At 46.4% G+C, this 23,579-nt stretch overlaps 1 protein-coding gene and 1 long non-coding RNA gene across 3 annotated transcripts; both read right to left on the bottom strand.

The window, feature by feature from the left end:
* Positions 1-219: 219 nt before the first annotated feature.
* Positions 220-2,584, bottom strand: LOC134513804 (uncharacterized). 2 transcript variants are annotated; one of them, XR_010070514.1, is made up of 3 exons: positions 2,394-2,584; positions 1,628-1,797; positions 220-624 (listed from the first exon to the last, which is right to left on the bottom strand). It is a non-coding gene; the product is annotated as an uncharacterized LOC134513804 (long non-coding RNA). The 2 variants fall into 2 exon arrangements; XR_010070515.1 differs by lacking the exon at positions 220-624 and adding an exon at positions 862-1,311.
* A 12,179-nt stretch (positions 2,585-14,763) lies between these two features.
* SLC30A1 (solute carrier family 30 member 1) lies at positions 14,764-22,477 on the bottom strand. Its single transcript, XM_063328510.1, has 2 exons — positions 21,636-22,477; positions 14,764-18,077 (listed from the first exon to the last, which is right to left on the bottom strand). Exons 1-2 carry the CDS (start codon positions 22,264-22,266, stop codon positions 17,167-17,169), a joined length of 1,542 nt encoding a protein of 513 aa, XP_063184580.1. The 5' UTR covers positions 22,267-22,477; the 3' UTR covers positions 14,764-17,166.
* Positions 22,478-23,579: the final 1,102 nt, after the last annotated feature.

The raw sequence follows: 23,579 nt of genomic DNA, 5'->3' as shown, positions 1-23,579 counted from the left end.
CCTCCTCTCCCAGGTGATAACTCAACCACAAGCACGGTAGAGGAGAGCTGGGACAGAGTCGAAGCCCTTCAGGCAAATGCTGCTTAAGACTTACCAGGGCGAGGGCTGAGACTGCCTCGGCACTCGCCCCCCTGCATTAGCTCCTGTTTTGCTGACACTTGCAGCTGTGGAGAGCCTTTTGCTGATACACAGGCTTTGCAGGGGTTGTTGTTAGTTTATTGAAATGAAACAGCTGTGGATATGAACAGCTTTGGTACAAAGCCAGGACAGGGTGCCCTCAAACTGGGAGGACTTCATTTTCTGGATGGCAAATGTCAAGGCCCATCACGTGTTGCCCGTAGGCACATACAAGCTGATGAGGATTAATGCACAGTTAGTCCACGATTGCCACTATTAAAACGGCAGCACCCTCCCCCCAAAGAAGAAGGGAGGGAGAGAGAAGACCGTCCACAGGGAGGCCAGGACCCAGCGGTGATGGCTGTGGGTGATAAGCGAGCGGGGCTGCCAGTCACCCGACGTGAAGCATCCGCCTGCTCTGGGCTGGCTGTGTTTTACTGTGCAATACCTGCTCCTGGCAAAGACGCCCAGTGTCTTTGCCCTCCATCTTCCACAGTCGTCTTAATCCTGCAAAGCAACAGCTCTTGTTGTAGCAGAAGTTGGGAAACAGAGTCAAGTATTTCCTGAGCTGTCCCATAAAGTCTCTCTGCTGCAGGGTTTAAGCAGCAGAGGCGCCACAAAAGAAATGCAGGGACAATCGCTACATGGTCCCTCTACCACCTCAGCAAAACAGCACAGGAAACCAAAGAGAATAATGTATCCTATAAAAAATTTATTTGCACCAAATCATCCAACTCCGCTTAAGAAGCATATCATATTGCTTCCCCAGTGCTTAATTAAGCTGATCTGCTCTCCCTTGGACACGTGGGGGACGGGATCAGTAGCTGTCACAGCCAAGGCAGACTTTTCAGGGCTCCAGACATGTTTCCACCAGGTTCTCTGGGATGAGTGTTGAAGGGAAAGGTGGCTTTTAATAGTGGGTCCTCAGGGGATGCTCCCTGACCAGTCACTGCACCAACAGGTCAAAGCTGAAGTCACTGTCGGTGTGGCACCCCAAGGGCTGGCGTTTGGGCCACTGCTGCTCAGCCCTGCCTATGCTTCCCAGGCCAGGTGGTTGAATCCGTACCCAGCTCCACAGACACCCACCAAGGCAAACAAAGGCGCTGCAGTGCTCTGGGCAGGCCGATGCTCAACCATGTGCACCTTCCCAATGGATTCAGCCTGCGATGCTGCTTGCACAGTTCACCCCAGTCTCTGCTCAGTGAAAGAAGAGGGATCGGCGTCAAGCTGAAGCCAGACTTGATGCTTTTCCCCCTGTTCAAATCCGCCACCACCAGAGAGCCCGGTTCAGGAATCTCTCTCCGAGTTTCCATTTAGACCCACAGAATTAGTTTGAGTACAAGAGGGCAGCAATCACACACTTAATTTGTTTCGCCCTGGAATACATCATCATTTAAAAGCCCAGAATATTTATTGGAGGCAAAGAGATATTGATTGCCTACCCACAGGCAGAGTAAAAATCATTGAGGGAAAAAAAACCAAACAAAAAAAAAGAAGCAACGAAACGAACCAGAAACTTTGCTCCGGTGCCTCCTGCCACGCTGCTGTGCGACACGCCGTTTCGGTCTTCTCTGCCTTCCAGCATCCCTCAACTCTCCTTCCAAGGCACGAGAAATGGCCTTTCCCTTTGAATTTATTGGTGAATAGCTTCCAGCGGCTCTCAGGCACTTTATCACCTTCCTGCAGAGGAACATAAAACACAGCCCGTGTCTCAGCCCGTGCGGTAGGAACAAATAAATAAGGGCAGCTCCCTGCAGCTCCGCCACCGGCTCCTCCGCACGCGGGAGCCGGCTGCATTGTACCAAGGAGCTCAAGCTGCGGAGTTCAGAGCTAACTCGGCTCTGAACTCCCCGCCGCCCCTGGATGTTTGGAGCCAGTTATTTCCTTGTTAAGGTTTTGCCCAACAGGAAAGCTGTTTCCCACCCCTAAAAACCTGGTTAAAAGCTAATGGCCCGTTGTGGCTCCTGTAAAAGACGAATTTCCCTGCTAATGACGTCCACCCGTTCTCTTGCGGTGGCGGCGATTTCAGCGCTGCTCAGGCGCTGCGGTCGGGTGCATGCGGCTGGAGCGGTTTCATTTTGGCAAATTGCACTTTATAGCACGAAGGCAATGGCTCACATCATGGGGGCTGCGCAGCGGCCCTGCGGCAAGCCTCGCCGTCGCTCCATTTGCCACAAAACTCCTTGTCCTGGTTTCCACCACAGGCTGTGCTCAGAAGGAGCGGTGCCAGGGGGGACGGTGTCTTCTGGACCAGTGTCCCCCAGATAGGGACCCACCAGCAGGAGAAGGCGGGACTGATCCTGCGGGCAATGCCCTAGTCGGTCACCAGCGTGGGGCAGGGTGCTGGGCTAAAACTTCCTGCGCGAGTGAGCTATGGTGGAGGGCTCAGTAAATTGCTGCTGTACATGGAGGCCGGCAAGGTGTCACACCGCTGCTGGCCAGAGTCTGCTCAAGCCCAAGAGCAGAGGTCCCGGGGCTTCCCCGCTGCCCAGGGGAGAGGCAGGGTGGCGCCGGGCTGCTTTGGGAGATAAGTGTGGGGCTTCCCCTCTGTGCCAAGCCCCTCTAATCAATCCCCCCGCACCTGCCCAGGGCCACCCCGGCACAGCTGTGCACGAGGATTGCAGCTGTGCGTTAAGGATTGCAGCTGTGCAAGGTGATCGCAGCCATGTGCAGCCTTGCGCAGCCGCGCAGGAGGATTGCAGCGGTGTATCTCCTCTGGAGGCAGCTGGCTTCCACAAGCCCAGGCACAGCAGCAGCGATGCCCGTGCTGGCATCAGAGGGCAACATCCCCGCACATCCATGCTCCCTGCCACCCAGCAGGCCTCTGATCTTCCCAGCACCCTCTTTGCTGGAGTGAGAAGGACATAAATTAGCACCTCCGTAGGTTTTTTGCAGCCAGTCTCTGGGAATCTGGTAGGTGTTCCTCAAGGTTTTGACTATTCTTTCGGTTTTAAAGGGAAAAAAGCGTAACATGCCACCCATATTTCAAAAAGAAGAAATGTGGTTTAACCTGACGATGCAGTCGTGGGGAACAATTAGTTGTGCTTTCAGCAAGCTGTACTTCTATTTGTATTTTGCAAAAGTAAAGTATTGTATTTTGCCAGCCTAACCTGATTATCCCTTCCCAGAAGCTGCAGATAATAATTTGGTTCAACGTTCATAATTTAAAGAGTAATTCATGTGCTAATACGCATAATCCTACAGCACAGTTTAATTGCAAGATTTTAGCGCTACCATTGAGCTTCATCGTTGGGATTCATTTCTCTCATTCTTCGATGGGTTCTAATTACCCCCATGCAAATAATTGATTTTCTAGCATGTTAGCAGCTGTGAAAGTCTTTAGCAAACGCTACTGGGGTCCAAACGTTTGTTCTACTCAAAGTGTTGCAAGAATTTGAACTCACTGACAAAAGGGAAAAGTATTTAAAAATGAAAGGTGGTTTGGAGTCAGTGCTTTTTTTAAATATTTCAGGAAGTTAAACTAGTAAAAAAAAAAAAGGCTTCCCCCCTCCCTCCTCAATCTGTCACTGCAGTGAAACCACCAGCAGCTACTGAACGGTTTGTGCTGGCATTTTCAAAATCTGGGGGGAGGATGTAGGTTCCTGCTCTTGCTTTAACGTCATTAAAAGGAATAGAAGTTGAAAGCACACAAACTAAACCCGCTGCACATTAATGACCTGAGCAAGGGCTTTGTGTGCCCCAGTGCCCCAGATCACGACTGTGCTTTCCAGTCATGCCACACGAGATAGGATTTCTTCTGTACACCTGGCCTTACTCCTTTGTATGTTTTTTTCCCCAAACAGAATAGTAGCATTTCCAAGACAATCTTAATCCTGTTTAAAGCAAACAAACATGCTTTAAGGAGCCTTAACATACCAAACATACATTAAGGAGCCTAAATCCTACGAAAAATCACTTGGGACCTAGGCTCCTACAGTACGCAGGGGCTTGGAAGCACTTGGGAGTGCAAACTGATGCCTCTGGGCTTTTCAGAAGCATCAAAGAAGCATGTGAGCATGGTGGTTTGTCCTTACATCCTATGAGACATGCGGTCCACCGATACTTCTGTAGACTGACACGGGTCCTGGAGGCAGCTGTGAGCTGGACATGGTGCTTCCTCGCCCTGAGGGAGGACGACAATGGAGGACAATGAGGGAAGACAACAGAGCGCTCTGGGACAAGATGGCCATAGGTCTCTTCTAAAACTCCAGCTCTTGCTGCACCCAACATGCTATGGACTTCTCCTGAGCACCAGGACAACCTCTTTCTTTCAGCCCCTCTGCTCCTCCCTGCAGAAGAAGCTGTGTAGCCAGTGGGTGATGTTGTATCTTTGCAGCATACAGTTCATGGAGGGCTCTCATTTCACCACCTGACACATAAAAGCAAAAAATAAAGAAGTCAGAAACATTATGACCATGCTTTGGATGAAAGTGTCTGAGATTAAAACCAAACCAGGAGCATTTTCAGCGTAGCAGGCATTTTCCTTAGCTTCCAGAAAAGAAAAATATGAGTCAACAGGCTAAAGAAATCACAGAAACAGGTGGCGAGAGATGCTATATGGAGTTCAGTATTTGTACAGTTGTTCTGGTCCTACATAGCCCTGTTTTAACTGAACCAAAATACCACTCTGTGTTTGCGGTTGGTATACATTTACTGCCGTAAAAGCAATGGATATCTACTGTAGTTTTGCTCCAGTGATGTTTATTCATTTAATAAGACAGTCCCTTAAATCTCCTCTCTACAACCTTTAAGAGAGCCGAAGTATGGCCAAATCAAAATTAAAACAAAACAAAACCAAAAAACAAAAAACAACTCACATTATTTTGGTTTTGTGTTTTGTTTTTTTTTCTGGCTCTTCTGGACATCAAAGAAAACAAAATGAGGGAAACCCTTGAGCCTAACTGCTTCTGTATCCCTCCTAATTGACCCGCACAGGAGTCTGTCTCAATATCGCTTTCAGGCTGCTTTAGCTAAATAGCTTCAGGATACAAGAGGTTAAAGCATCCTGCCGTGCAGAAAGCTTTTACTTGAAAGGTCTAACAGCCTTTCCCTTAATCTGCAGAGTGGAGCTGTGATCATACAACAGCTAAAGTCATGAGCTTGTTAATGCTAAAATGACAGATGTTATAACAACAGGATATTTATTAAGTTTCCCATTACCCTGCTGTGTTCTCAGACCCCAATTTCTTTCCAAGACTTCCAAGACTGCTCTTTGGTTTTTTAATAACCCAGAGTTAACAGAAGCCTGTTTCCAGCCTTCTAACAAGAAGTCATGCAAAGTGCGAAAGGAAAAAAACAAAACAGAAAACATTTATAAACTCTCCTTCTCCATCTCAGCTTGACTCCTATTAAAGAAGAAAGCAGTACTAATTCTGTTTGTCTTCTGCCTCCATGTTACGGTATAGGTTTCTTTTAGAGTAAGTATCGTTTTAACCTTTTACCTAAACACTATATAGTGTTGCACGAAAAGTCAGAGTCCGTGTGGCTCCAAAGTCCTGGAGACTTTAGTATCTATTACTTATTTAGTGAAGCGCTGCGAACTCTCTCGTGGTGGGTGTTTTTCCCCGTTACCAGATCAGGAAGCATCCGGCGGCCCTGCCTGGAGGACGCCTACCTCCATGCTCAGTGCTATGCTGGGAGGGGACAACCCCTGCCCAAGCAGTGCCTAGAAGTCATCGTGGAAAAAGCAGACAACCTAGAAAAGCCACCTGCACAAGGAAAGGAGAAGTAACCGGGTCTGAGCAGCCATTTCTGCATAAACTGAGTTTTAAGACACATTTGTCAGATCTAAACTCAGCAGTGGCATTAATCCCAGGAGTAACTGGACTGGGAGCCCAATATCAGAGTTGCTACATAACTGGCGGTGCCGTTTCCACCAGCCCGTCGCTCCCTTTATACCTATGCCATACGTAGCCTTGATTTGGAGGCCTTTCCTATACAGAGTCTGAGTTTTAAACATTGAGGGGCAGCGTTGTACGTGCTTTTGTCATTAGATGGGCGCTTTGCGACAGGAGTTGCTCAGAGCACAGGTTATCTGGCCCACACATGGCCCAGCTCAGGGCAGCGGTGCCCTCGCTTCTCCGGTGTGCTGCGGCCCCCAGACCGGTGCAGTACAGCAGGGATTAACCAGCGGCACTATGGGCTTCTCCCAGGAGGAATGCTGGGCTTCCATGCCTCGGCCGGGTCTGCTTGGGGTGCAGTCAAAGGGAAGATGGCTTCTTTCCCTAGCATGGCTGTAGTCCGGCTGGCTGTCCGTGAGATTTCTACAATCCCTATTTCCGAGGTCAGCCTTAATTTGAAATTTCAGATTTTTTGGGAAACTGAAGTCCATATGGAGACAAATAAGAGCACTCATTTGAGAGAATCACGGTTACTACAAAGTTACTGCTACGGTCTCATTTTCTAGTCTCAGAGAGTACTTCATATTTCTTTAAATACTATCTAGTGACGGTTGATGGATGAAAAGTATGACAGAGGTCAGAGCCCCATGTGGGCTATGAACAGAGAGCAGTTTTCACCTCTGTCAGAGTTCCCAACACTGTACCAGGGCAGGCTCTTAGATTCATAATCTACTTATCACGGATGCTAGGAGATGGAAAACATGCTCTAAGGGGTTCTGTAACAATCATTACCATCCTACCCAATTTACTTAGTAAACATCTGAGACCTACCAAAAAGCGCCTCGGTGAAATCTCATTGAATCCAAAGCTTTTCTTCCTCTAAATATGAGCAGCTCTGTTTGGGATTAATCAAATTTAAGTAAAAGATCCCAAACCCACCTTTCTTAACAAAGGCTAACGGTCTTGAGGATTAATCTAGCCTCATCTTCAGCACATTCTTGCAGATTTCCAGGTCTTTAATACTCTCCATCCACTCCGTAACTTGGTTCGGAGTCTTTCATTCTTACGAGCACAGGAAAATACAGCGTCACTGTCTCAGCCAGCCCGCACATGGCACCTAAGGGCACTGTCGTGGCAAGACACTCTGAAGCCAGTTTGGTTAAGAGATATTCTCCTTCAAAAAGAACCTGTCAGAACAAAGTTGCTGGAAATCCAGGATGATCAGATCTGGGTAAAACCCCAAACATGCTTCCACATTGTTTAGAAGAAGGAATGCACGTACTCCAAGGAGTAGCTGAGTGATGTACAGTCCAGAGATGCATCTATCATGCCCTCCACTCATCCCTACCGTACTTTCACTGCCTGGATAAACCATGGCATAGGACAGGACCTAATCTGGTACTTCTGGAATAAAGTCATCACATGACCAGCATCATGAAGGGTTAGTTTTGCAGGACGCCATGTAAAATACAAGCAAAAATGCAACTTAGGAATAGATACCTTTTCTTATGTATCACTGAAGTAGTTTCTTCTTTGTGAAGGTTAAGCAAAGATTTTTCCACCCTATTTTATGTCTGTGGTCCCTGTTCTCACAACACGTTCTACAGCCAGTCAGAGCTCTGCACAGCGCTCAAGTATTTCTTAGTGGCGAGTGACCTGCCACCAAGATTGTGTAGTTAGCTCAGATTTTATGACTGAATCCTCCTTTCTTTCTAGCTGATATTTTAAAAATACCATGCCCCCCCAAAATTGGGCAGCTTTGTGAAAATTAAGTTTATTTCTACGTTCTGTGAACTACTTGGATTAGAAACAAGGATACAGAATTAGTAAATAATTTTCTTGATTATGAAACGCTTTATCGGGAGAACTAATTATTTAATTTGAAAACATTCTTAATAATATTTAAAAATACTTGCATTTGAACTTTAAAAGCATAGAAATATTTCTGTTACCTAGAGGGACTTTCAAACCTTCATCGTCATTGAAATAAATAAGATCTATTAAAAGGTAGCTGTTTTCAGTAGTTGCAGATGCACTGCACTGCGTTAACCTCAGATTTGTAATTTAAGGTTAAGGTTTAGAGATAAAGGGGAAGGGAACGATCACAGTAGTCCACCCTTGTTTATCTTGTTTAAGCAATTTTTGTCCTAGCCCAGACCAATGACTTTTTCCCTCCAAACCGCTGTTTCGAAAGGGGAACTCCATATTGCATAAGGACTCTCTACATTTGACTTTACCTTAAGTCATTTGGAGAAATACTGCTCTGTCAGGGTTTTAACCATTGCCAACAACAAAGCCTCCGTGCAAAGGCAATACTTTTTGCCAAGCTGCAGTCTCGTGATGTAGGCCACTTCTCATATGCTCAGGTAGGAAACAAAACTACTGTTACCTGATTTCCTGCACCATTTTTATAGGGGCGTGCTAAGCTTGGTACTTGGCACTACCCTTTCCTGATGTAACAGCTGAGGTTGTGCTGGCTGCCTTCTCAGTCTCGGAAAGATTAAGGTCTCAGTTTTAGCTGGAATCTGTTTAAGCATTTTTTTCCCGTGTCTTTCACTAACTTTGATTTCCACAGACGTCACACGTAGGTCTCACAGTAACAAGCTGTTAAACACTGCAGAGCTACGGAGGAAGACCAAAGAACATCATTACTCCCATCAAAACAGATGCAGTGGGAAAAAAATTATAACCAGTCCAAAAGCAAAACCCATACACACTCCATTGCTCATCTTTCTCCATTGATGCTACAATTGCATTTTCTCTCTGCTAATCAGAGTGACCACCATGGGGGAAGCGATCCGCCTTCCCGGTACTACTAGAGCCGAAAGAAGTTTTGGCAAAAATATCATGGCTCAAATTTTCCATTCTTAAAAAAACCCATAAAGAACTCCGGTGCCTGTCCCCTTCTTTTTCCATCTCACATTAATTGTTGCGAAAGTCCCAAACGTGCAGTAACAGCTAAGATAACTGTCTGGGTAGAGGCCAGCAATGAAGAGCACCACAGATGCTGGTCCCGCGCTGCATCTGTGACCGGGAGCGCTGCAAGTGAGGCAGCCACCCTCTTGTTGACAGAAGGGCTACTGCAGAAGCTGTAGACTTTGGTATCCAAACAGCTTGCAGTAGAGAAACATGATTTTGACATTACCTCGCTTTCGGAGATACTTTTAGAAAGGGCACACAAGGGCAATGGCATTCAAACTCTGGGTTCAATGGCACCTTTTTTTTTTCCAGAGCAGCACACACTGTTGCAACGCAGGTGAATTACACACCAGGGTCCAAAGCCTTCCAGCTCACCTTCTAAATTGGTAGTGAAATGTTTAAACTGGGTGGCTAAACTTCTCTGGATCTGTTAAGGGGGAAAAAAAAAACACAAAAAACCAAAAAAAAACCATGCAGTTTTTAGCAAATGTTACTGAGGTTTTGAATAATATACAGGGCTTGGGTGATGCTCTGAGCTTTTCACATAGGGCTAGCGATGTCACGCTGTGACCATGGTGTCAGCGCGGTCCTGACACGGGAGCTCTGCCCACGCTGCTTGACTTGATGTTTAGCTCAGTAGTTTTCCTACTCCTTCAGAAAAAAGACAACTGGGACATGATGGTGCCAAGTGTCATTCCACTTCCAAACTGAAGCATATGTACCAAACACCTCCTTTTTAGCAACAGCATGCCAGCTCACTCAGTCTCTCCTGGGTACCTGCTATACGCAGGGAGATTTTCAGACATACTGGAAACACAGTTACCAAGGCTGGCTGATAATTCTTGTGATAATTAAACACAATTCTTCCTTTCTTTTTTTTTTTTTTGAACAGCAATGTGAGAAGAGCGGATCCCTTCAAAGCAGCATGACATAGAAGTCTAAGACCTCTGCTGCTATGGATGTTTAGAAGTCGAACTGCTTCTGCCTAGATTTTACCTGGTATTTTAACCCAGCCCCTCCTTACACTCAGCTGGAAGCACGCAGAATCACCCCCATCAGAATTAGCCCCATCTCTATAGTAGTCACTACGTGGCCACAAAAAAATGAATTAAAATTATCATCCAAATTTTGTTAATTCACATAATCCCTTTCTCGAGGGAAAACAAGCTTGTCTGCAACTGACTTGGGGAGAGGCCTAGAGGACCCTAAGACAAGAATGATGGGCTGCGTCTCCAGCCAGTGCTGCCTACTGCAAAAATCTCGCGGGTATGGCAATCCGTGCAGCGTTTATCTGCAGGAGTGTTGTTCGCTCCTAACTGGGGTATGAGCACTGGGATCAGGTGAGCGCCAATGCCCCAGCGACCTGCTGGGGCTCACCCGCGCTGTGCTCCTCCCGCGCACGCACCTGCTGAGCGGCACCCTCCGCGAGAAGGATGACACGGTAACATCCAACCACCCAGCAAAAGCTGAATCCAGGGCTGCAGCCCTCTCCTGCCACGGGCCGCCGCGGGCCGGCAGCAGCCGCTTGCACTCGGGAACCGTACTCTGAAGCAACAAAGACGGGCAGCAAGTCAGTATCTCGCTCAGCTGGGGTTTTTGCCTATTCTGCGGAACGCAACCAAAACAAGTGCAGGCCGACCCACGGCAAACCTAATCCAGCAAATTAAATCTAACAAATCCACCTAGTGACTCCAGCAGCGCTAGAAGGGAAGACGGAGGTGGGTAGGCTTCATCCCAGGCCAGCAGCACCAGCACAAACGCAGGAAACCCAGCAGGTTGCACATCCTGTTCCACAGCATCGCCACGGCTATTCTTAGCTGCACTAGCTGGTGTGAGGGAAACGCTGGGATGCCCACCAACGCTGGGATGCCTACCCAACGCCACGACTAGAAATGGAGCTTGGGCGACAGGAGGGGGGGATTACAATTTGGCCTGAGCACTACTTTAAAGTTTGTGGTGTCACAGAAAGGGAAAAAAAAAAAAAAAAAAAGATAACACAGAACACATATATAAAAATGCTAACCAAAGTTTTGGTGGCAAGGGTTTCACGCCAGGTTTGGGATGCTAGCATGGATCAGGCTGAGGAGAAGGTTCCTGCTGAAAGTGGTCGCCTGCCTGGAGTGAGACACAGCTTCGCCCCCTGTGAATCCTGCCCTTTCCCTCTGGCATCAGCTGCTCCGATGCCAAAGCAGCAAGAAGTTGTCCTGGGAGCTAGATCTGGTCCTTGAGGTGGTCAGGCAACCATCTGGGGCAGGAGGTCTAGGAATGGTGTGGGTAAAGGTATGTGTAAAAGTAAAAGTAGGCTGTAGACCTGAAGCTTCCCTTCCCGTCCTATTAATTAAAAATTCCCATCCCATACTAGCATATCTCATAAAGGGTGTTCGTATTAAGTTTAAATCACACCTTTTCATGGTGCGACAGAAGCGGCTTTGGAAAAGGGCAAAACTCAAGCTCACGTGCAACGCTTTCAGTCCAACCGAAGATACCCTCCTGCGTATCTAACCAATAACAGGGAATCACTTTTCCCTCTTGAAGCAGAAAAAAAGCAGCTGCTGAAGCTGCACCAGTGAAGGGCTCCAAAACGAACTCATCACTGCGAGCTCAGGAACAGCTCCGGGCAGGTATTACGAACGCTCCTGCCCTCCTCAGTGTTCTTGCTGGCAGCTCTGTCTTTTTCTGCAGTCAGTACTTTCTTCCCCACAAACCTTACAAACGGCAGCACGTCTGAATTGAAAAACACGAAGCTGAAAAACACCAAAGCATCTTCTGCTCTAAAGTAACTATCTTCCAAAAACACTAAATAGAACAGTACAGACATCTACTAGGAAGCCTACCTTATTGACCCCTGTGTTACATCTTTAACCACGGCCAACTAACAGGACAGGAAGATTTTCTTAATGCTTTTCGAAGGCTGTTTTTCTTAGAAAAAAAAATGCAGGAAAAAAAATGCATTTTGTGTAATTCACTCTTCACATGATACTAGAATTGAGCAACTATTCTTTTAATTGCACCTGGGATCCAGACAGTTGGAGGCCATCACTTCACGACCCATTTATTAACCTCTTTTTCTACTTGTGCTCTTTGTATGTGTTTCTGAGGTTCTGCGAGATGGTGACAGTGCATTTCTACTAGTCAGATTTCTTCCTAGGAACTGACCTGAGAAAGAAATCCCAACTAAAAGTATTTGTCATTCAAGAGCTCCATTTATTTTCTCAGGACTTTAACAAAAAAACCCAAATAATCAAATTAAAAAAAAACCCAAACCACAAAACAAACGAAAACACATTATCATTTATTTTAAAAGAAGGCAAAAATATCTTCAATGAACGCTAGCTATGTTAGTGTTGAAATTATATTTCAACATTGCTCAGAAGTAGGATCCAGGACATGAAAAAAAAAAAAAAAAAGCCACATAAATCCCATGTGCTTTTTGGATGAAAGACATTTTTCAGTATCGTGGTTTTGCTCTTCAACTACTTCGAAAACATGGTGAACACAAAAAAATATAAATGTGAGCCTGCTAAAACGTGGCCATGTACCTCACAGGAAGCTAACCACACAAAGCAAAGGTCATAAGGAATAATCAGACCTCCTGTTATCAGCAAGGCTACGTTTGATTTGGAAAACTGTCAAGCCCGGCTTTAGCTCAGGCAAATGGAGCATCCACCACTTTGCGTCCAGCAGAGAAAGAAAAGCCCAAAGTTACTAAACGCATACCTAAAGAGGGTGTAACTGACGCTGTGCTACGAAACTAAAATAGTCAGAGCATATTTATATGCTTTTAAATATAGTTAGCAGGATTTCCCATTCCCTCCACGTGGAACTCAGAACATCTAGCTACAAAATTCACCCCCTCCGTCCCCCCCGGTCTCTCCATAGCTGAAGAGATTAGAAAGTGCAGTCAAAGCAGGGGGTAGGGGAGGAGAATGGCAAGAATCTTTATCCCTCCTCCCCAAACTCCACTAGGCAGCGTTTAATAAATTCAGACAGCCCAATTCCAGGAGCAAACAGCAACGTCAATTTAGCTAAACTTGTTAACAACTCCTAGGAAAATCAGCCAGCTTTTTTTTCTTTCTTTTTGGAGAACAGGGAAAAGGAATAAATCCTGGAACTACAGCACACCAATAGTATTTCTGCAGCAAATTTAGGAACACCACAGTACTCCAGATTTGAATACATCATAGAATCTAGGTACTTTCAGTCGTTCTTCAAAAGCCAGGCTGTTCTGGCAGCAGCTTCGGACTCACTCTCGCAAATAATTCCTTGCATGCAAGTAACTACTCGTCAGCCGGATGAAACTATTCGTGAATACAGAAATTTACAGGACTAAGCTCTTGCCATGACTTTTGGGGAGTCACAAGTTGGGGCTGGTTTTGTCTTTTACTAACTATGTGTATGTCCATACCGAATACCATGACGCAGCAATAACAGATATTACCAAAAGCCTAGAGTGGGTGTCGAAAGCAATTGAGCTAAAACTATAAGGGGTTCCACAAAAGCGATTTACTCTGCTAAAAAATAAAGCTTCAGGGTACTGTGGCAAGTCCACTGAGTGTCTGAATTAGTTCTGCGCTGCACCCTTAGGTGCAGATACAATCTAGAAAGGGATTCTAAAATAGCATGTTTCTGGATGAGACGTGTACTAAGCGTAAAGTATTTCCCCCCCTGATGTTTGGTACATCTCTGACACATTTAATCAGAAGCATAAACAATCTAGACACTGAAATACAAACTTATTTTTCCTTAAAATCAGTGTTCCATATTTTTTTTATTTTAAAAATTCAGGAATGTGATACACAATACAATTAGCTCCCCACCACTGCAGTGTTCACTTACATGAGATTCACTAGTTTCATGCTTCGTGGAAAAAAAAAAAAAAAAAAAGAAAAAAAAAAGGTGACTTCGCAGTGTTTTTGAATGCTCCCAGTATTCTGGATTTGTGATCTTCAGAAGAAATCAAGTCTGTGTAACCACAGATAGATCCGGTTGAAAAAAAAATCAAGTTATAGCGCAAGCTAGCAGGCTGCAGCCGGGTCTCATACAGCCAGAACAAACACAAGAATTGTGTTCCTGCTGCTGTACAGCCACCACCTTGACCTGACTTATATGCTTTCAGGGAATTTGCCATCGAGGGCTAAAGAGACTAAAGGGCCCCTTTCAGTGCTGCCCATGCAACACGGCACATGACAGAGAGGCTACGCAACTCCCCTTTTCTGCCCCCATCATCGTCATCATCATCACATCTGCACCCTGTCCTGATAATAAAAATAATGTGGGGGAGAGCTTTTTGTCTTTTAAGCTAGCCATTGCCTGCAATGGACACAGAAATAGAAAAATAAGACTTCTGGCACAAAAAAAAAAAGATTAAATAGTTACAGTGGAATTAGTGACTACAACTCCATCTATTCAGATGCATTTACTGAGCTGCTTAACCAATGGTGGCAACTGTCAAGACTCAATAGCTGCTCTTTTTTTAGAAGAGCAACAGAAGAGAAATCAGTCAGGCTTCTCAGTGCTGCTATGGTTCGTCTTGGGTTTTCTTTTTAAAATAAACTAGAGAGCAGTAGTTCTATGGTGCATTAGTGATATACAGCAGGACCTCAAGAATTCGTATTAATGACTGAGACCAATTTTAAACTAGTGAGCAAAATAATTAGTGAAAAGTTTACCACAAAAAGCAAGGATACACATTTCCAAAAAAATAGTACTTTGTTCATTTCAAAATTTACTTGGTTAATACTTTGTAGTATACTAGCAGTGGTAGCATATTTTGCAAACGTAGTCTCATACAAGATCTCATTTAACAGTCAACTCTAGATCATATACAGGTAACAGGAGAAAGAGTTAAGATAATTCAGACAAAACAAAAACACATATAAATACTATATTGACATATTTAAGTTAGTTTATGAGACTATACAACAAGCATAAACACAGAAAAAAGGCGAGCGATGCTGATGGCTGTGAAGCACCAACACCCCCCAAGCTAGCACAAAGCTGAACCGACCCATCCACGCACCGCAGCTTCCTCTGGACGCACCTGAGCAGCCAAGAGGCAAAATAACTGCAGGGTGCTGCCCTGCACCCAAGCTAACGAACCCTCTGACAGCGGGCTCGTGCCAAACGGGACTCAGCTCCTTTACTTTCCCAACGCTTTGGCACATCGCATTTGGCCAAGGCATTGGCGTGCGACACCGGACCGGTCTGGCCCCGTAGACTGCACAGTTAATATACAACACTGGTAACCCACCCATGGATAATCGAGAGTTGACTGCAATGCTCTGCTGAGAATTTGGGTAAGACCACTGACACGACCTGGGCCAACCCAGGTCCGACGAGCAGCAGACTATTCTTAACTACTTCGGAGCAATTATCATAGTAGACACACACTAGAGATGCAAACTAGCGAGGCATTCTGTATCTGGAGGCAAAGCTACATTCCCTTCGCTAACAAAACATTCTTTTAAAAAAAAAAAATTTCTACATTTAAATACTGTTAAAAACCTGAAAACCACAGCATCAAAGAATTTCATAAGGCCAAAACTATCCTCAGTTCCCTCTGTTGTGCCCAGGTATTGCAATACATTTGTAGAAGAAGTAAATACCATGTAGTTTAGCATCTTATACTCCTTCCAGTGCCTTCCAGTAACAGATCTCAGAGCTCTTCGCACAAGAATTAAGCCTCACAACACCCCTGTGAGGTAGGTATTATCCCCATTTTAAGACAGGGAAACCGAGGCAGAGTGTTTATCATGTCCAGAGTCATAGAGCAAACAACGGAAGATCTGAGTTGTTTTCCAGTTTTGAGCATAGGAGCAGTCAATTAATTCACGCGACATTGTTTCCCACACATAACTTGAGGGTGGATTGAAAGGGTCAGGGTTTTAGATTAGATTTCTTGTATGTTTTATCTTCAACCCTCATCTAGTCTCTGCCAAATTCAGAGTCCATAGACCAGTTTCTCCTCTGTTAAGGTGTAAGTTGGCAGCGTACTGTAACAGCTTCTTTAGAGCCAGATGTCAATTAACTGAGTTAACATTTTAAACCGTAGATTCGGATACTTAGTAAGTGAAATTACGTGACACACAAAAATCTCAAAGTGTGAAATACCATGAATGAAACCCTGCTCCCTGCCCCGCTTCCTCAGAAGTCTTCCTTCCCGCTTCCTAAAGGCTGCTGAGGACGCGGCAGGGACCAGGACTGCAGTCACTGCAAGTCCTTATAGACAGGCTCAACTACAAGCAAAACGCGCCACTGAATTACTTGTTAGTTACAGAGGCTACTGTCCATGCTTAAAAGCACGAATTATACTGCTGGTGCTTGGCAGACTTTCCCTGACAGAGCACTTATTGACATAACTAATTCTTTCATCTTAGTAAATCGAGAATCAGTTAAAAATGACGCTCCAGCTCTTCATTCATAGCACTGTGAGTCAAGGACTCTTTAAACATCAAAGACTTCTATGACCAGATACAACTTGGAAATAAGGAAAAACACCAGAAAATCCATAAAATATGAAAGTATGTGTTACTTTATCAGTCAGTCTCACGTCTTGATCACAGAGCAGTACATGGTTGCTTGAACCTCCATTCTGATAGAAAAAAAACCCTTTCACATCTGATATTTTCACAAGCAGTTGATTTCAATTGCCTCGCTACCTTACCAGAAGAAGTGGGGACAGCTTCTAACAATCACATGATGTCCTCTTTAAAATACGCTATTGGACAAATTCATTAGAAAAGCCTTCACATTTATTATTATATAGGTTTAAGAAAAATACGTGAAACTGCAAAGTGGCTTCCAGTTTTAAGTAGTTATATCTTTAAAAACATTCTATGAACTTTGGTTTCCTTAGGGCTTCTAAATAAACAATATATTAAAATATCTACAAATCAAATATTAAAGGAAAGAGTAGGTCCAAGAAATCTGTAACACAAATTGAGTTCCTACATGCTTATCCCTCAAATACCTTTTCACCGGAAAAAAAATATTTTAACTTGAAGCACAGCAAAAAGTGTCCCCGCTGAAATGTTGGAACTGGTTTTCTGAAGTTGTTACAGCACTGGTGCACTTTCTGTCTGTCTCAGTACGAAGTCAACACTAACACATTGTATCATGACAGTGACATTATGTTCTTTAAAACAAGCATTCTAGATTTAGCAATATGACAAGAACAAGGACTTCAGCAATTACACTACTTGGCAAAATTGCATCTCAAACGTCTGTCCCTTCCTCTTGCAATATAGCTGTTGTCAAAGTCACCAAAACTCAGGTAGCACCATTCGGGGAGTTACAAAGATGATTCGAACTGCTCGCTTTGATCGGCGTTTGCCTCTAGCTTAACTGAAGGGATACTCTCCGACTTAGTCCTCCTAGTTTTTGGAAATTCAATGACAACTTCTGAACAAGAAATACTAATTGACGAAGATTTTTCTGTCTTCTTTGTAGTATTATCTTCTCCTGTTCCGCAACACTGCTTCAAAGCACACTGAGTCCTGCAAGGAAACTCACATTTCCCTCTCCCCGATTCAGAGCCAACACTGGCAAACTCAGGCTGAATGGTAGTTGCGTGAATCCCTTCATCATGAAAGATCTCCTTTATGCGCTTTGCCACCATCATGTATGTGGAAGGGTCAGGACACTTTATGTGAGCAGTGCCAATGATCCTACTGCCTGCCAGCTGCCAAATGTGTAATTCATGGACTGCTTCGACTCCATCAAGGGTACGTAACTTTGAGTTCAAAGAATGAACATCTATTTGTTTGGGAACAGTCTGCAGAAGTATAAGGGCTGACTCCCTAAGTAACGGGTAGGTTGTGTAAAGGAGTATACAAACCATGATCAAACAAAGGACGGGATCTAAATACAGCAACCAGCACGGACCAGCCACCGTAATGCTCTCCTGCTCGGACTTGTTTTCTCTGCCAAGTGTTTGGGATAAAGTAGCATTTTCCATGCAATGATTATTGACACATGGATTAAAGCAGGGCTCGTCTTTGCGGCATGGATTCCACAACCCATAAAAGAGCAAGGCATTCACTACCACAATAACTGAACCTAAGGCATCTCCAAAAACATGCAGAAAAACTCCACGCATGTTAAGCTGTGCACTAGAGTCTTCTTCAACCTCCTCTACGTCCAGGGGATAATGACCAGCGTTCCCATTCACTTGTAGGTCTGTCATGTCGTCTTTCATATCACCTGGCAAGAAAACAGTAAAATGATTAGGCATATGCTGTAATACTACACATTACTATAATTCCATATAAAATAATAACGAACATTAAGCTTGCCACATTAAGTACAAAACTGAAAAGCAATTCACTCTAGCCATAACACTTAGCCACATTTTCTTGGGCTTAGAAATATTCAGTTGTCCCAGTAAGTGATCTAAGTCTAAGAAGGCTTTCTACAGGGAGCTTAAAAGCTATAGTGGTAAAGTATGAAGATGACCATACTTTAATTTATTTTACTGAAAAAACTGTTTAACCATTTGACTACTCACCATTCATTTCTTAAACAAAATGCAGAATTACAGAGCATATATAAAAAAAGATGGTTACATAGCTAAGTAACTTACATTTGTTCCCTCTTTTGAAAAGCCAGAAGGCTCATCCCATTGCTAGAATCTCCCTTAAACCATAGGACTGCGTTGCTATTCTACATTAAAATTTGTGAGGCCAGTAGCTCAAAAGCTGTATGGATACTGCTTTATAGTCACCACTTCTCAGGTTTAGCAGTTCATTTCGAAAAGAATTCTGAATTCAGGGAAAAGAAAGTTTTTCTGAGATGGCGCATGGAGGAGACAGCAGAACTGTGAGATACAGTGATCTGAGCTTTTAGGTCTAAACGGCAGAATTTATCAGCAGTATTGACTACAGGACAGCGTAAGTTATCACTGAAGCTCTCAGAGGCTAGGGACTAGTGTTATTTATATTTCAGAACACATTTTGAAAAGTAGTAAAAATAAGTTTTTTAAGTGGCATACAGCTGTTAAATGATATATAACTGTTAATGCCCAACGCTGTACGTCATGGACTGTGCAACGCATAAATGAACATTTCAGTGCCCTTCTTTGACAAAACCGTCTGTGATACTACCACTCCATCACACTTAACTAGCTATATAGAAGTGAATGCACACATCATTACAAAGAAGATGGTTTTTGAAAGAAAAACATCTTCCAGTGTTCAAAATTGAAAGTATTTTACATGATTAACCTCCTTTTCTTCTAAAGTTCTTCTTTAGATTTCCAGTGTTAAAGCAACGTAACAGGCACTGGCCCTGGCCCAACAAACTGAAACAGGGAGCTCTGACTGCTTCCACGGTTCTTCAGTTCAGAGCTTTGTAAACATTAACATGTTAGTATGACCTGCAGCTTCTGCCACTCTGCTCTCATGACTGCGATTCCGTAATCATCAAGTGTCTACAAGTTCTTCCCTCTCTGAAGAAAGGGTGGGCTCCTACGAAGGTGCCTGAGCAGGTCAGTTCCAAGCCCCAGGCTCATAACCCTGAGCATCACACTTCTGTCCTAAAGCTCCAGCTACGTTTTCCACACAACTTCTGGGAGTCGTGGAATATGGGACCTGAAACTTTCCAGAGAAACCAATAAATTAGAGGAAAATATCTCAAGTTACAGAGTTCAGACCTCAGAGTCCACGATGAGAGCAAGGAAAGAGGAACTTTTCTGATACTCTGCTGCGTACCAAGTACTCGTAGAAAAGACGATCTGGGAAGTCAGCAGACCTGCCCATCAGGGTGGGTAACAGGAAACAGGGTTCCAAAAAGCTCTTGAGATTTTTTAATGGCAAAAGGTTAAAATGTGTCCACTGGAACTACGCTCATTTAAATCTAACTATAAACTGCTAAGTTCACGTAAAGAATATGCACAAAGATACCTGCACAGGACTAGCCCCTAAGGCTATCACTAGCTTTCCACTTCCACCTTCAGAAATCAGGGCTTACCCCTCTCTGTAATTTCCAGTGAAGGCACAGTACCACTCCCAGACACCTCCCGAGTCTTCACCTACGCATCTTACCATTTCTCACAAGTCTCCAAGCGCTTCTACCTCTAACATTTCCATGGGTAAGCTATGAATAACTGCATCCATTACATAATCATGACTGGGCATAGAAGGAAATACAAACTTCTCTCAAAGTTTCACTGTGACCAAAATTATGCCCTATTACCAGCTAAATACCCACAACAAATTATTTGTTATTGCCAGAAGGACATCCATAAGAAATTCCAGACAAATTAGCTCAAAACAGTATACATTTTACTCCATGCTGTAAATGAATCTCTTTGTCTAGAACTAGTCCAAAACTTGACTAAAAGCACAACTTTTCACCATGTTTCACCATGCAAGAACAATTCACAAGCCAAGATATCTACCAGATCAACGGTTAAAGGAATTTTACATTGTTTGAAACTAATTATTAGGATACCTTTGTTGGAACTAAACCAACATTAAGAGCTTATTATGTGGTCAAGAAAATGGTATGCTATAATCAGAGGAACTTTCCTGTCCTCTTGCAAAACCTGTCTTTTCAAAACCAACATGGAGTTTTCAAAACATAGAGAAGAGAAAGAGACAGAGAGACTCTGCTAAGTTTCTTAAAGGTGTATTAGAACCTCTGACCACATTAAAACCGAAACTGTAGCAAAGTTCACTCTGCTCAATTACAGCTGAATTTAAGCTGAAACAGCGGTCTCCTGATGTTGCCCTGAAAATAAAGGAGAGACATGGGTTCTGAAGACTTGACACCCCTTCCTCCTGGTAACACAGATGCCATATGACTAAAGCAGAGAAACGGCAATTAATTACGCACCTTTCACTCTGCCAGCACGCAGTACTCAGCATTGACCAACTGACTTCAAAATAAACTATCCGGGTTTCTGGATCCATTTACCAAAAAAAACCCCAAACAAACGAAAAAAAAACAACAACCAAGAAATTCCCTCCCACAAAAGAGACAGTTTGATCGCAACTGGGAAGGGAAGATTGTAAATTTATCTCTATGTGCAAGTGAGTGGGAAGGTGCATGCTTTAGAAAGCTGAAGAAAACTAATTCAAAAGAAACCACGCATGTACTCTGACACCAGCGAGCTCCGCATTCAGTGCCTATCGCACGACTCCCACGGCTCTGATTGGTAACTTCCAAGACTTGTTCCTACTAATACGGATGACACGAAGAAGTACAACACTGCTGCAATGGAATATACTTCAGTATGTTACGTACAGATTTCGATGAGCTTCTCAGGTAGCTAGTAACTGGCCCAACTGAGAGATGTGGCTGTCAGGACCAAGGTGTTGAGCTGCGCTCTATTTGATGTGCAGCCAGTTCAGAGGCATTAGGGCAATGTCTTGTGACAGCTTGTGTTGCTAGGCAAAGAACACTTGTCATGTGCCTTCTCTACCAGCACCAACTTTTTCCAAGGCAGAACCGCTTTACCCTAAGACTCTTTCACACTCTGACCTGTCTGCAAGACAAACACGCAACTTGGAGCACTTCTTTTAGCACTTGAAGGAAAGGCGTGCGGTAGAGGTGCAACGGCCGTGTGCCCGACGTCACCACTAAGAAAATTTCTTGCCTTGTCCCCAGGAGGAAGGAGGACTGAGGAGGAAGGACGGCTGGTCCCCACGAAGCTTGCACCCGGCGGGACCTGGATGCCCACCACCTTCCTCGGGGAAGGGACCTCTCCTGCTTTCCTGACACCTCTATGCTGGGATGGGACAGAGGAGCTGGAGGACTTACCTAGCTTGTCCTGGCTGACTCCGTTGGAGCTGCTGCAGTTCTCCACCAAGGTGCTGGTCTCCTCCCGGTGCAGCGCAGCCTCCCCGTCCCCGGGCGGCTGCTCGGGCTTGGGGCCGCTGCGGGGGTGCTGCCGGCTGCCGTGCGAGTGTCCGTGGCCATGGGAATGGCCGTGGCCACCGACGCCGTGGTGGTTGAAGAGGCAGAGCCCCAGCAGGTTGATGATGAGCCCCGCCACCCCCACGCCGATGACCACCAGTGGCTTCTGGATCTCATGGGGCTCCGTGAAGCGCTCGATGGCCTCCAGCAGGATGGTGAAGCAGAGGGCGGTGAGGAAGACGGCGTTGACCAGGGCGCCCATCACCTCGGCCCGCACCCACCCGAAGGTGTTCTTCTTGGTGGCCCGGGTGCGCTGGGCGAAGCGCACGGCCACCAGCGCCACGACCAGGGCCATGACATCGGAGAGCATGTGGAAGGAGTCGGAGAGCATGGCCAGCGACGACGTGACCCGGCTCACCACCACCTCCACCACGAAGAAGAGGAAGGTGAGGGCCAGCATGCACAGCAGCCGCGCCCGCCGGTTCTGCCACCACCGCGGCCCGCCGGGCCCCTTCGCCGCCATCCCCCCGCACATCGCGCCGGGGCACCGGCTGCCGGCCCGGCACCACCCGACCCAACCCCGGCGGAGAGGCGAGGAGAGCGGCCGGCGGGTCGGTGCGGCGGAGCCCCGAGGGCGAGCGCGGCCCCTTTCCCCGCCGCCGGCGGCCCGGCCACCGCCGCTCCCTCCGCAGGCGCTGGGCGAGCAAACTTTGCACCCGAGCCCCCTCACTCTTTCCACACGGAACCCGAGCCGGCACGGACACGCCTCCCCGCCCGCGCCCCATTGGCCGCCGCCCCCCCGCCGCCCGGCCGTGCCCGCCCGCCACCGCCCCCCGCCACGCTTCCCATTGGCCCGCGCGCCCTCGCGACAGGCGGCCCCGCCCCCTCCCGGTACCGCCCTTCGGCCGCCCCGCCGGGCCGGGCCGGGGGAGGGGGGCGGGGCCGCGCGTGACGTTCCGGCAGCTGCAGTTCCGATTGGCTGAGCCCGTCGGTATTCCCCCCCCCCGCCCGCCGACCCGCAAGCCCCGCCCCCCGGCCAGCGGGACTCGTGCAAAAGGTGCGCTTCACACGGCCCCGGCACGGTGCGCGCCCGGGGGCGGGGCTCCCCCTGCGGGCCGGGGCGGGCGGGCGAAGGCCCCGCTGCGCGGTCGGGTCGGGTCGGGTCGGGTCGGGTCGGGTCGCGCGGGGGTTTGTGACGTCACGCGTTGGGGTGGTGGGCCTTTGTGACGTCACGCGGGCCTGGCTTTCCCTGGGGAGGGGTGTCCTGCCGGGTTACAAACGGGAGCCGGCGTCGCGGCTGTGGGGGCACCGGGAATGGCCGTTGCCCAGACGCCGGCCCTCCGCCCCGGCGGCGGGGGAGGCGGGGGGGACCGGCCACCGGCACCGTGCCCAGCTGGCACCGCCGCGGGGCCGTTTCGCAGCTACCGCACACGCCACAGCACATCCCCCACGGCTGCTCCTGGCCCCCGGCCCGCGCTCCCGGGTTCGTCTGAGGCTTGGCCTTTTTTGCAGGGGGATTTCTGTCAATTAATTCTCTCCTGTGGGTGCCGCCGAGGGCAGTGGGATGAGCGGTAAGGCCGTAAGGACTGATGAGCAGTTTAAAAAAAAAAAAAAATCGGAGAGAAAAAGAAAGTAATTTTGCCTTAGAAAGTTTTGAAAAGCTGTAATATAACAAAAATAGATAAACACTAAGAAGTCATCCCCTAGGTACTGTTTGTTTTATTAAACTTGTAGTTAAAGAAGGAAAGGGAAAGGAAGTATTCCGAGACATCGAGAAAAAAAATCACAGAAATGTAATCACAAGAGAAAAAAAAAAAAATCACAAAAATTACAAAAAAGGCAGAGTTG

The sequence above is a fragment of the Chroicocephalus ridibundus genome, chromosome 3 (assembly GCF_963924245.1).
Source record: "Chroicocephalus ridibundus chromosome 3, bChrRid1.1, whole genome shotgun sequence".
Lineage (NCBI taxonomy): Eukaryota > Metazoa > Chordata > Aves > Charadriiformes > Laridae > Chroicocephalus > Chroicocephalus ridibundus.
The sequence above is the reverse complement of the archived record's forward strand: the minus strand, read 5'-3'. Positions and strand labels throughout refer to the sequence as shown.

Coding starts and splice junctions, on each gene's coding strand:
- SLC30A1 (XM_063328510.1), bottom strand. CDS start 22,266: ATGTGCGGGGGGATGGCGGCGAAGGGGCCCGGCGGGCCGCGGTGGTGG. Junction 18,078..21,635: donor AGTCAGCCAGGACAAGCTAG/GTAAGTCCTCCA, acceptor TTTTCTTGCCAG/GTGATATGAAAGACGACATG.